Source organism: Bubalus kerabau, chromosome 4 (assembly GCF_029407905.1).
Source record: "Bubalus kerabau isolate K-KA32 ecotype Philippines breed swamp buffalo chromosome 4, PCC_UOA_SB_1v2, whole genome shotgun sequence".
Taxonomy (NCBI): domain Eukaryota; kingdom Metazoa; phylum Chordata; class Mammalia; order Artiodactyla; family Bovidae; genus Bubalus; species Bubalus kerabau.
The window spans coordinates 170,043,152-170,057,311 of record NC_073627.1 but is presented as its reverse complement, the minus strand read 5'-3'; the positions used below and the strand labels follow the sequence as shown (position 1 = coordinate 170,057,311).

General features: G+C 39.1%; 1 protein-coding gene and 1 long non-coding RNA gene across 3 annotated transcripts in view; one reads left to right on the top strand and one right to left on the bottom strand.

Annotated features, from left to right (window-relative positions):
• The window catches only part of LOC129650639 (uncharacterized), a 69,011-nt gene extending 61,311 nt beyond the window's left edge, over positions 1-7,700 (top strand). For both annotated transcript variants that reach the window (XR_008713907.1, XR_008713908.1), the window contains one exon: positions 7,380-7,700. This is a non-coding gene — a long non-coding RNA (uncharacterized LOC129650639). The remainder of the gene's footprint in view (positions 1-7,379) is intronic.
• MUSK (muscle associated receptor tyrosine kinase) overlaps positions 1-14,160 on the bottom strand; it is a 97,247-nt gene that overhangs the window by 16,433 nt on the left and 66,654 nt on the right. The window contains exons 10-11 of the mRNA XM_055579308.1: positions 8,126-8,132; positions 1,191-1,454 (exon numbers count right to left, since the gene is read on the bottom strand). Of these exons, the coding sequence (XP_055435283.1) occupies positions 1,191-1,454; positions 8,126-8,132 (271 nt within the window). The remainder of the gene's footprint in view (positions 1-1,190; positions 1,455-8,125; positions 8,133-14,160) is intronic.

Here is a 14,160-nt window from a genome sequence, read left to right as displayed (position 1 = left end):
GAAGAAATAACAAATTACATTAGTCTTAAAATGTCTCCAAACCTTCAAAATCCACAGTAAGTTGAAGAATGGAGCACTGTGTTTTAATAACTTCTCCATAGTCCTTGTGTGCTAAATAGAGCACTTAAAAACTATTTAGTATTTAAATAGTTCCTGGTTTTATTGAAACAGATGGAAATGGTCTATGTTGATAGTCTTCCTGTTTCCTTGAAAAGTAAAAAGCATCTATCCAGTTTCTAATATATGCCATGGATGCAGTTTATCTTTTAATCTTGTCAACTCTATCTTGCGAATGAGGAAATTGAATTTAGCCCAGATCATATACATCTAGAAAATAGTACAAACAGTATTTGAACTTTGTTCTAATTAGCTCAAAATTCATGTCGATTCCTATCTTTGCTATATAAAATGTAAATAGAGGCAAAGATAGTTCTATTGAACTTGGATTTATAAATGTCAATGCTTAAAGAGTATGGGGGATTTAAAGAAATATTTATAACTACTTCCACCCCTCCCATGAGACAAGAGTGTCAGTACTTAAATTAGAATATTGGGTGGAATGTGTCTTGATATTCTGAAAAGCTCACGAAGATCTCATGTTTATTGGCAAATAATGTTGAAACTCTTTATAGTCTTTATTTTCTCTATCTGGGTTTACCAATGAAATCCATGTTAGTTTGGGATTTTGTTTTTTACTTCCTAGAAAGTAGGGATATCAGTGAATATGAAAATGATGTAAACAATAACAAATATCATAGAATATTATACCTTTTATGACATTTTCTAGCTCAATGTTAAAGCATTAGTTGCTCAGTCATGTCCGGCTCTTTGTCACCCCATGGACTGTAGCCTGCCAGGCTCCTATATCCATGGAATTCTCCAGGCAAGAATACTGGAGTGGGTTGCCAGTCCCTTCTCCAGGGGATCTTCCTGACCCAGGGATCAAACCCAGGTCTCCTGCATTGCAGGTGGATTCTTTACCATCTGAGCCACCAGGGAAGTCCCATGTATAATGTTGTATCAGCCATCAGAGATTTACAGGGTAAGAATTTTGTCCAATTAATTACCTTGTAGTCTGGACAAAAGCTAGCTTTTGCCTTTACTCCTGTACATGACAACTTCCTCTTTTGAAAACTTTCCCTGTTTGCAGACAAACAGAATTTCCCCATTTATTTATTTGTTCATTTTACCTGCAAATGGGCATAGGAGTAGGTACCACCCCAGGGTTGCATTCTTGGAAGATGTGGTTACACAGCAAAGCTTCAGCAGCTGGCCGGCAGAATGGGCTCACTGCTTTCAGTTCATTCCAGGCAGCATGAACCAGTAGTTCTTGGGCCTCCTCAGGGTCTGCGTAGGAGTTGTTGAAGAAAACAAGAGCGTCTTGTGCCAGGACAGCATTGCACACCTCCCCTCTGTACTGGCTGCAGTAGCCTTTGTTATCTTTCTGTGGCTTGCTGAAAGAAGCAGTGAACAACATTCCGGATCACATGCTGTTTCTGAGCATTCAATCTGCCTTTTTGTTTATTTTCCATTTCCACATCTGCATCACAGAAATAGAAGATTGTCCTGGCAAATTGGTTGAAATGTTCCATCTGAATATTGTCATTTCCAGCAGCAATTATATTACCTCTAGCTACTCCAGAGGTTATGATGAAGATTCAAATTGATAACCATGTGGAAAGCTTTGGAAACTCTCAAGGCCAGAATGTGTGGGAGTATTTTTTATTAGTTCCATCATAAATAAAATTTGACTCCACATTTCTTAGAAATAAGCTGACGTAGCAATAAATACATCTACAAAACACATTCATCATGATGATTAATAAGTGGTTGAGTGTAGTAATTGGTCCGATCCAAAAACTTGCAGCTTTATGAACGTGAAAAGTGAAAAGTGAAATTCACTCAGTTGTGTCTGACTCTTTGTGGCCCCATGGACTGTACCGTGCCATGCTCCTCTGTCCATGGGATTCTCCAGGCAAGAATACTGGAGCAGGTTGCCATTCCCTTCTCCAGGGGATCTTCCCAACCCAGGGTTTGAACCTAGATCTGCATTGCAGGCAGACTCTTTACCAACTGAGCCTCTAGGGAAGCAAAGCGATAGTTGCTCAGTCATATCCAACTCTTTGTGACCCCATGGATTCTAGTCCTCCAGGCTCCTCTGTCCGTTGAATTCTCCCATAGTTTATTTAAATGTTATGATAAGTAAGCATTTTAATTTTGTGGCACACATCTTCAATACTCGGATCCTACCACCCACACATCTTCCCAACATTCCATTAAAGAATAAGAGGAAAGGCACACAGGGAGGAGAAATCACTGGACTCTCAGATGAGAGTCTCTAGGACTCTCAGAGGAGCTAAGTAGCATCTTCAATTTTGCTATTTTCTCACCACATGTCTTAGGGAAAGTCATCTGGTCGCTTAAGATGCCATATTCTGTAAAGTGATGTAAATAATTATTCTGAGCCCAGGTTATTGTGTATTCATGGGTAGTAAAAGTACTGGCATAAAAATAAGATTAAAAACTTATCTGTTATAATTATTGAAGAGGACAGTAAGGAAAATGAAAATACTGCTGGTGCTCTCTGCACATATCCACTGTTCCTTTAATGCAGGGCTGAGAATTATAGCTCCTCAATGGCACCCCACTCCAGTACTTTTGCCTGAGAAAATCCCATGGACGGAGGAGCCTGGTAGGCTGCAGTCCATGGGATCGCTAGAGTCTGACATGACTGAGTGACTTCACTTTCCCTTTTCACTTTCATGCATTGGAGAAGGAAATGGCAACCCACTCCAGTGTTCTTGCCTGGAGAATCCCGGGGACGGCGGAGCCTGGTGGGCTGCCGTCTATGGGGTCGCACAGAGTCAGACACAACTGAAGTGACGCAGCAGCAGCATACTCACTTGACAAATATTTATTGAGCACTTGTTATGTGCAGGCCCTGTAATGGTCTCAATATATCTTTATGCCTTCCATCAGATATATTGTTAACAGTGATGGAAAATTCAAATTGCTTTCTCATTTAGATTTGTACATCTGTTGGAATTTAGCATTTCATTATCTTTATATAAAGGATTTCAAGAAAAGAAAATTAAACAACTGGAATTTGTTCAATTGAAGTGTTTTAACTGCTAAAAGATCTCATCTGAATTTGAAAAATTGATTAGAAATTATCATTGACTTGTCTTTGAGGCAAATCTATTAAATGAGATACAACTCATTTAGGTAAAGCAATGAACTTCCATGAAATATTATATTTTAAAATAATGTTTTCTAATATAGAATCATTTTCTAATTCATATTAACATTTTACTAATTAGTTAACATGAATTTTATTGTATTACTTGTAGTTTATTGGGGGTTTTAAAAATGAAGGTTTTGAATAAGGGAACACAAAACTCCCAAGAAAACCTGGGCCCTATAAGGTTGAGAAAACACCAGAAATACCTCATTACTCAACTTCTGAGGAAACCCAAGGTAGGATGACACTAAGAAAGTTCGAGAGAAGCAAGGATACTGTGCTTTAAGAAACTGAGTAATAATACCTAATAACTGGAAGTAACTCAAACTGTTTTACAAAATGGTCATACATATTGATAATCCTTCCTTAAGAGAGGAAGGTGACTATTTTCACTTAGAAAAAAATGTATCATGTAAAAGTTAAATATTTATTTCTCCTGGTCTGAGTTGAGAATTAATCATCTATGTTTCATTGTCATATGATAACTATTCAATAACACTCCTTTATTTTTCCACTAATATTTTTAAATAAAAAGTTCATGATTTTGTTCTTTAATTACATAAGCAAAAACCATTTAAAAAAAAAACATTGGAAACTAAGAAAAATTACACAAAGGAAAAGTTATAAAAGTAGCCTTAGAGATAAGAGTTGTTAATAATGAATTAACCAATTATTTTCTCTGATTTCTGCTGCTTTTCTTTTAAAAAGCCCTAGAAAAATCTTTAGAACAACCTCAGTGTGAATTAATAGTACTGAGTCCTCACTGATTTTTGAGCACTAGCTACATAATGCAAAAGAAAAAAAAAAAGGCAGAATAGGCTTTTAATAGAAGGGAGAAGATCTTGATTTTAATTTTGGTTTGTCTTCATACCAGCTTGACGATAACTAGCCTGTGAAAACCATTTGCATCCTGGAAAAAACCATACAAAGTGTATGGTTCTTGCTAATTTTCTGTATCTTGTTGATGTTTTGGGAGCATTAAAGACTGCTTTTGTAGATTATCGTTGCTTTATTAGCCCACAAGGCAAGGGATATTTAGCATCAAATATATGTGTGTGTGTGTGTGTATGTATACTATGTAATATATCTCCCTTATTTTGGCAACTTATAAACCTCAAATTTTATGTGATGATCAAATTTCAGAGGCCAGATATGGAAGCCAATTGGGCCATTTTTTTCCCCCTCAACCTCCTAACCTCATCACTTAAAAATTTCTTTTAAGGAGCTCACAGCAAAACCTAGGGAAAAAGATGATTGCAAAAAATTTCCACTGGTGCCCTCTGCCTTTTGCAAGTGATGAGTCCCCTTTCTGTCCAACTGAAGTCATGTTTCTCCACATGTAGCTCTTGAGACTGCAGATGGAGTGACAGCAGAGGCAGCCAGTCCTGTTGCCCATTCAGCAGTGGGACAGAGGTTGCAGGGATCTGTTCACAGAGTGCTAGTCGTTTCGGAATAATCTGCCAAACTTCCTCCAAAAATTCTAGTTATATGTTAATATGCCACTTGCGGTCAGTCCCTCCCTTGCCTCCTGACAAACTAAACCTGACTGACTTCTTTTTCTGTATAGTTTCTTTTTTGGAGTCAACAACTGATGTTTGATCCCAGCCTTGCTAGTTTCTCTTGTAACAGACAAGTCTCCTTGACCAAATGAAATATTTGAAGGGTTCTTACTGCATTTTCGCTTTTATTTTCTCTCTGCTTTAGCACGTATGACTCCCTTTCAGTAGAATACAGTTGACCCTTGAGCAACACAGGTTTGAATTACTTGGATCCACTTTTACGCAGTTCTTTTCAATAAATACTACAGTCCTATACCATCCCATGTGTTGAATCCAAGGATGCAAAATGTGGATATGGAGGAACCACATAGACATAGTGCCGACTATAAGATACTGATTGGTGCCGCTAACCACTGAATTGTTCAAGGGTCCACTGTTTAAAATGTGATGCTCCAGTTTCTATGAGAGAGACATCTACTCCCTTTGAACACATAATACATTGTCCAATGGCACATTCAGATGACCAGGCATGCCATGGTTGGTGGGGACAACCCCACTACCTCAGTGGAAATGCCACACCTTCTTTTCCTGCCCTCCCATGTGAGAACTGTACCTCTCCTTCGATAGTGACACACCTTTGTTATACAGCAACTGCCCAGCCTCTCATGGTACTTATGCCATGGTCAAGGCTCTACATCCCTCTCAGTCTCCAAAGCAAACTGGAATTGTTTTTATCCTTTCACGTCTAATGTCTTTGTGTATGATTGTGTGGCTCGGAGATAAAGAATCTGCCTGCAACGCAGGAGCTGCAGGAGACGCAAGTTGGGTCCCTGGGTCAGGAAGATCCCTTGGAAGAGGGCATGACAACCCACTCCAGTATTCTTGCCTGGAGAACACCATGGGTAGAGGAGCCTGGCATGCTGCAGTCCATAGCGTCGTGAAGAGTTGAACACTTAGCACACAGCATGCACATTCTCTAAGATGGGGGTCAGCAAATAGAAGCCACAGGTCAAATTTGGCGCTCTGCCTCTTTTTATATCACCTGTGAGTTAAAAATGGTATGGTTGAAGAAATCAAAAGGAGTGAAAATTACATGAAATTCAAATCTCAGTATCCAGAAGTTAAGTTTTATTGGAACACAGCCCAGTTCATCCATTTCCAGATTGTCTATGGTTGCTTTTGTGCTGCCATGAGTAGTTACAACAGTGACTGTATGGCCCACAAATCCCTACACTTACTGTCTTGTCCTTTACAGAAAACCAAAAGTCTTTGTGTTATCACAAGCGAAAAATGGTATGGGAGTTTCTTTAGTTAGCATTTAGTTGACTGTAATCAGTTAATAATTTTCATTTGCATTTAGTTCTATGCGAATGATTTCTGTCCTTGAGCCCTTAGGGTTTGTGCATGCTTCCATTATTACGAGGTTCTGTAATTTGTGTAGGGGTGTGTGTGTGTGTGTGTGTGTACACGTGCTTAATCGCTCAGTCATGTCAACTCTTTGCAACCCTTTGATTGTAGCCCACCTGGGTCTTCTGTCCATGTGGTTTTCTGGGCAAGAGTACTGGAGTGGGTTGCCATGTCCTTCTCCAGAGGATCTTTCAGACCCAGTGTGTGTATGTATATGTCCCCTAGTAAAACATCAATTCCTTGGGTGCAGGGAATACATAAAATTTCTTTTATTCCTCCACTTTCCAATATAGCGCCAGAATTAGAGTTAGTGTTGTTTTTTAACAGCGTAATAGTATGTATTTATATTTGGCTACATCAGGTCTTAGTTGTGACATGCGGGATCTTCATGACATCGTGTGCAGCCTTTCATTGCAGTGCATGAAACTCTCTACTTGTGTCACGTGGGTTCCAGAGCACGTGGGCTCAGTGGTTGCAGCACGTGGGTTTAATTGCTCTGTGGCACGTAGGAACTTAGTTCTCCATCCAGAAATCAAACCTGTGTCCCCTGCATTGCAAGGTGGATGTTTAACCACTGGACCACCAGGGAAGTTTCCTAGAGTGAGTAGCTTAAAGATGCATAGAGAAGATGTGTGCTAAAGGGATGAATGAATGAAAGATGACATCTCTTCTATGGGTGACCTGCATTTCAATTTACCTTTTTCCACGTATATGCCACATATCTCTTCAGTAAATATTCAGCTTCTCTATCGTATCCTTCAGGTCAGTATGCTGCTGTGATAGCCACCTAATTCTCAAATACCTGATAATTTTATTTATCAGGTAAACAAATGCATCAAAGCTATATGACTTGGGAAAAAGATTGGGAACACTCTATATTTTCTTAGGCTATGAATTATTATTTATGCTATGAATGATTTCACTCCATGGAATTACAATCAATGGCTTGAGTTGTAGGTCCTGTTTAGTTGCTGTGTTGAATGGGTTAGCACTATAGTTATGAATCTGTGTTTTTGACTCTGACTGTCTGAGCTCAGATTGAGGTTGTGTAGTTAGCTATGTGGTCTGGACAGCTCTTTGTGCCTCAGGTTCCTCAGATAAAGAAGGAGGGATGATAGTTCTTGTCCCATAAAGTTGCTGAAATATTAATATGAGAAAAGTGGTGCTTTAAATGTCTGCAGAACTTAACTATTATTATTATTTTAATTAACCATTTTGATGGGGGCTTCCAGGTAGCACAATGGTAAAGAATCCACCTGCCAATGCAGGAGACTCAAGAGACACAGCTTCTATCCCTGGACTGGGAAGATCCACTGAAGTAGGAGATGGAAACTTGCTCCAGTATTCTTTGCTGAAAAATTCCATGGACAGAGGAGCCTTGTGGGCTACCCTCCACGGAGTAGAGTACAATCCAGAGTAGGACATCGCTGAGCAACTGAGTGCACACAACCATTCTGAATCTTGATTTCATCATTTGTAAAATTAAAATAGTTACCACATATCATAGAATTTTTATGAAAGTCAATTTATGTAAATAAAACATTGTAAATTTCAGAATGTTATAAGGTGTTACTTTCTTATCTGCAGGATAAAGCTATGAGGGAGAGTTTGAGAGTCAATGGTGTTTCTCTTTTCCAAGCCTATCATTTACTTGATGTATGAGTAACTTATAGTCTCCAATTCCAAGTAATTGTCTTAATTTCTTTTCCATACAGTAGGGATAATAATAGTACCTATTTCATTGGGATGTCCCAAGGATACATTTTTAAAATGTATGTAAAACTCTTAGCATAGTGCCTGATACATAGTAAGTACTCAATAGATACTAGATATCTTCATCATCATCTTTTTGTGAAAGTATTTAAAGGATTAGAAATTAGAGAGTTTCTAAAAGATTATAGTGCTCAACAAATAATAGATAATAAATAGCATGTCAAACAAAGCAAAACAAAACATTGGTGTAATAGCAATACCTTACCTCCATTCTAGTACCAGGAAAGGGAGTTTCCACAGGAAATCAAAGTAAAAGAGAAAAGAAACAAAGGTTAGTGCATTTTCATCTCAAGGCTTGTAAGAGATAATTTTGATACCTCTAAGTTTCTGAAAAGTTCTCTGCATCTTCCAGGAGGCCGGATCCTACATTAACAGGCATATTTGGAGAAGGAAAGTAAGAAAATATAAAATGTCTCTAAGAACTGAGTTCTTTTTAAGATGAGTCAACCATGGCATCATTAGCCTAGGCAGGATCATAGTCCGATTTTCCCTCTGTTGGCCACCCAGGGACTTTTCAACCAGAAAGCAAGGAGTGGAGGGCTGAACAGGAAAAGGAAAGAGGGGATGGATGGGGGAGCTGTTATTTTCGCAGACCCACTGGCCTCACGTGGTCATACAGGGGCTCACACTCAGAAGGGCTCCATGCTTAGTGTCGTGTTCTGCTGTGATCGTCTTGAAACACTTAATAATTTTCTAACAAGGGGCCCCACATTTTCTGGATAGAACAGATGGAAGAAACATGAGGAAATTCTTAAAGAGAAAATGGTATGTAATTCAGAAGGGGTAAAGACAGAATCTAATAGCAGCTGGACAAGGAAACCTGTTGAAATATGAAAAGACCAAGGTTCTGTATATGAAAAAGCCCTCAATTTAAGAAGAGAGAATTCTATACCATGGAGATGAACCAACACCAAAGAGAATCCAGCCATAGAACTTGGGAAGAGATATTAAACTTAGACGGGCTTCTATTTCAATGGCAAGTAAGAGGACAAAAAAAACCAAAGTTGTTTAAAAGTGCTCAGTCTTTTCAAGAATATTAAGAGAATCAAAGGATGATTCACTAGACTTCGTGTGTTTTATACAGAAATTTCTCCAGTCACATTTTCTTTGTGGGGGTGGGGGGTGGAAAGGGAAGGGCTTCAAGAACCTTGCAATTATAAACAAGTGCTTTTATCTCAAAAATAGTTATTTTTAAAATTCTAAAAATTTCCAACAGTCATCAATATTTGTAGTATCTTTTCAATTATCTGGAAAAACCAATAAAACTTTGGCTTTCTTTTTAAACATACAGCCAATCTAATATGAAAAAGCTGCATGATTATAAAAAGAATGCTTACCTTGTGGTACTAGCTGTGGGACAGCTGGTAGCAATTTAGTGCAGCTACTGGCTGTTATTCATTTATTCTTTTCTCTTTTATTAAAAACAAAAGCAAACACCTTTAATCAGTTGGAAACCAGATGAAACCACCATAAAATGCTGAGGGATGGGGTCTGTTTTGTTGCTGAGAACACTCTCTGCCTATGGTGGGTGAAGCACTGGGTGGGAGAGGGAGTTGTGTGCTCCTGCTGCATTACCCCAGGTCTCACAATTGTGGAGAACATTGCAAGGGACCCAATAGTGTGACTATGAGACATGACAGAGAATGTGAAACATGATGGTGTATTCAATTAGCTATGGTTATTATGAAACAGAGTCCAAAGTTTTATTTTATCTGTAATAATGTGAAACATCAGCTCAAAATATAGAAAATAAAAATATGAAATGACTGGATAAAGATGTCATATATATACATATACATATATATATATATATAATGGAATAATACTCAGCCATAAAAAAGACTGAAATAATGCCATTTTGGTGCAACATGGATGAACCTAGAGATTATCATACTAACTGAATTAAGTCAGATAAAGACAAATATCATATGGTACTTATATGTGGAATCTAAACTCTGATACAAATGAACTTATTTACAGAACAGAAATAGAATCTTTTGCACATGGTTATCTGGTTTCCCCAATACCATTCATGGAAAAGACTATCTTTTCCCCATTGTATATTCTTGGCTTTTTTGTCATAAATTAATTGACAAATATATGTGTCAACTCACATATTTGTGTAAGTTTATTTCTGGGATCTTGATTCATTTCCATTTGTCTAGGTGTCTGTTTTTATATCAGTTCTATTAAAAAGCAGAGACATTACTTTGCCAACAAAGGTCTGTCTAGTCAAGGCTATGGCTTTTCCAGTAGTTGTGTATGGATGTGAGAGTTGGACTGTGAAGAAAGCTGAGCACCGAAGAATTGATGCTTTTGAACTGTGGTGTTGGAGAAGACTCTTGAGAGTCCTTTGGACTGTAAGGAGATCCAACCAGTTCATTCTAAAGGAAATCAGTCCTGGGTGTTCTTTGGAAGGACTGATGCTGAAGCTGAAACTCCAATACTTTGGCCACCTGATGCGAAGAGCTGACTCATTGGAAAAGACCCTGATGCTGGGAGGGATTGGGGGCAGGAGGAGAAGGGGGCAACAGGGGATGAGATGGCTGGATGGCATCACCAACTCGATGGACGTGAGTTTGAGTGAACTCTTGGAGTTGGTGATGGACAGGGAGGCCTGGCGTGCTGCGATTCATGGGGTCGCAAAGAGTCAGACATGACTGAGCGACTGCACTGAACTGATAATGTTTTGGTTACTATAGTTTTGTAATATAGTTTGAAATCAAGAAGCGTGTTGCCTTCAGTTTTTTCTTCTTTCTTACAATTACTTGACTATTGGGGATCTTTTTTGATTCCATACAATTTTATAATTGTTCTATTTTTGTGAAAAATGTCATAGGAATTTTAATAGGAGTATATGAAATCCATAGATAGCTTTGGGTGGTGTAGACATTTTAACAATATTAATTCTTCTGATCTATGAACACAGAATGTTATGTTAAGTCACTTTAGTTGTGTCCAATTCTTTACAACCCCATGGACTATAACTTGCCAGGCTCCTTTGTTCTTGGGATTCTCCAGGCAAGAATACTGGAGTGAGTTGCCATTTCCTCCTCAAGGGGAATACAGGGTATCTTCTATTTATTTGTATATTTAATTTCTGTCATCAGTGCCTTGTAATTTTCAGTGTACAGATCTTCCTCTTCCTAAGTTAAACTTATTACTACGTACTTTTTTTGTTTTTGGTGCTATTGTAAATGGATAATTTTCTTTATTTCTTCTTCATATGTTAGTGTATAAAAAAAACAACTGATTTCCGTATGTTGATTTTATATGTAGAACTTACTTACTTAATTCATTGATTAGTTCTAACAGATTTTGGTGGAGTTTTTAGGATTTTCTGGGATTTCTTTGGAAGGAATGATGCTAAAGCTGAAACTCCAATACTTTGGCCATCTCATGTGAAGAGTTGACTCATTGGAAAAGACTCTGATGCTGGGAGGGATTGGGGGCAGGAGGAGAAGGGGACGACAGAGGATGAGATGGCTGGATGGCATCACTGACTCGATGGACGTGAGTCTGAGTGAACTCCGAGAGTTGGTGATGGACAGGGAGGCCTGGCGTGCTGCGATTCATGGGGTCGCAAAGAGTCAGACACGACTGAGCGACTGAACTGATCTGATGTATAAGACTGTGTCATCTGCAAACACATGACAATTTTACTTCTTCCCTTCCAATTTGGATGCCTTTTATTTCTTTTAATTGCCTGGTTGCTTGGGCTAGGACTTCCAGTATGAAGTTGAATACAAATGGTGAGAATGGGCACTCTTGTCATGTTCCTGATCTTAGAGGAAAAGTGTGTAATACTTTGCTATTGAGTACGATATTGGCTGTGGGTTTGTTATATATGGCCCTTACTGGGTTGGAGCGCATTCCTTATATCCAATTTGCTGAGAGTTTTTATTTTTAATGTATGTTGAATTTTGTTAAATGCTTTTTCTGCATCTACTGAGAGGATCATATTTTTATCCTTAAAAATATGGATATATGTACATATATTATATATGTACATACATACATATATAATGGAATAATACTCAGCCATAAAAAGACTGAAATAGTGCCATTTTGCAGCAACATGGATGAACCTAGAGATTATCTTACTAACTGAATTAAGTCAGATAAAGACAAATATTAACTGATTTGTGTATGTTGAACCATTCTTGCATCCCAGAGATAAATCCCACTTGATCATGAAGCATGATTCTGTTAATGTGCTGTTGAATTTGGTTTGCTAGGATTTTACTGAGAATTTTTGCAACTATATCCATCAGGGATATTGGTCTTCGGTTTTCTTGTATTGCCCTTATCTGGCATTGGTATCAGGGTAATAAAGACTGCTGGTAATGCTTCTTTAAATGTTTGATAGAATTAATACCTGTGTCTATTTTGATGGCCTTTGGCTCGTCCAGGACTGTGCTCATTACAGGGATCATGGGCTGTCTTGCTGGTCTCTGTCACAGGGCTGAGGGTTCTGAGGACAAAGCTCAGGCATCTTGCCAATAACATGGCATCCTGGTGAGTTTAAATGACAACTTGAGCCTTTTGAGATTGTGACTGAAGGGGAAATGGAACTTCCTGGTTCATAGGGAGAGGATCCAAAAGTTTTTCTGGCTCCTTTTGATGACCAGCAGCAAATGTAAATGAGTCAGAAAAAGTATATCAGGTTTCTCCAATAATACATATGAATCTGGGCATATGCATGGAAGAGTTTTGGGACAATGAAGGATGATCTTTATTTTTTTTGTTGTTGTCTTTCAACCACTAGAAATATCATTAGACATAATCCTGAGCCCTAGAACAGATTTTTGCATTTCCAGTTTTCCTGCTGGGATAAGTAAATAAACAGATGGAATAAAAGCTTCAAAGTGAAACACAGAGAATGTGACAAAAAGTACCGTTGACTGCAAAACACCAGGGGAGGATGGGGGTGGCTGAAATGGGAGAAAGGAGAGTTTGAGGTAAGGAAGCATTGCCAGAGTGTCAAGGGGAAGCATCAGGCTCTGGACCTCTGAGGCTAATGGAGAAAAGAAAGAAAGAAAGTGAAGTCACTCAGTTGTGTCCGACTCTTTGCAACCCCATGGACTTTAGCCTACCAGGGTCCTCTGTCCATGGGATTTTCCAGGCAAAAATACTAGGCGGGTTGCCATTTCCTTCTCCAGGCGATCTTCCTAACCCAGGGATTGAACCCGGGTCTCCCTCATTGCAGGCAATGCTTTACCGTCTGAGCCACCAGGGAAGCCCTAATGAGGCTAATGGAGAGAGATGCCAAAAACAGAAACAGAGAAAGCAGATGTCATGACTAAGCTCTGAGAGATCTGGGAAGCATAAGACCATGCTTTGATGTGATTCTGAATTAATGTGGTTCCGTGCATCCCTTTTACACCAAAGTGGCCTCACTTTCCTGGAATATTGGTTCCCTATTTCCTGAAATAGGGAGCACCCTAGAGCTGAGATGTAGTTTCCTCAATAATGACAAGGGGGCACTTATGAGGCATGTAGCAACTTTGATTGGAAAGAACAGGTTCAGTTCAGTTCAGTTGCTCAGTCGTGTCCGACTCTTTGCAACCCCATGGATGGACTACAGCACGCCAGGCCTCACTGTCCATCACCAGCTCCCAGAGTTTACCAGAGTTGCTCATGTCCATTGAGTCAGTGATGCCATCCAACCATCTCATCCTCTGTTGTCCCCTTATCCTCCTGCCCTCAATCTTTCCCAGCATCAGGGTCCTTTCAAATGAGTCAGCTCTTCGCATCAGTGGTCCAAGTGTTGGAGTTTCAGCTTCAACATCAGTCCTTCCAATGAACGTTCAAGACTGATCTCCTTTAGGATGGACTGGTTGGATCTCCTTACAGTCCAAGGGACTCTCAAGAGTCTTCTCCAACACCACACTTCAAAAGCATCAATTCTTTGGGGCTCAGCTTTCTTTATAGTCCAACTCTCACATCCATACATGACTACTGGAAAAACCATAGTCTTGACTAGATGGACCTTTGTTGGCAAAGTAATGTCTCTGCTTTTTATATGCTGTCTAGGTTGGTCATAACTTTTCTTCCAAGGAGCAAGCGTCCTTTAATTTCATGGCTACAGTCACCATCTGCAGTGATTTTGGAACCCCCAAAAATAAAGTCTGACACTGTTTCCACTCTTTCCCCATCTATTTGCCATGAAGTGATGGGACTGGACGCCATGATCTTAGTTTTCTGAATGTTGAGCTTTAAGCCAGCTTTTCACTCTTC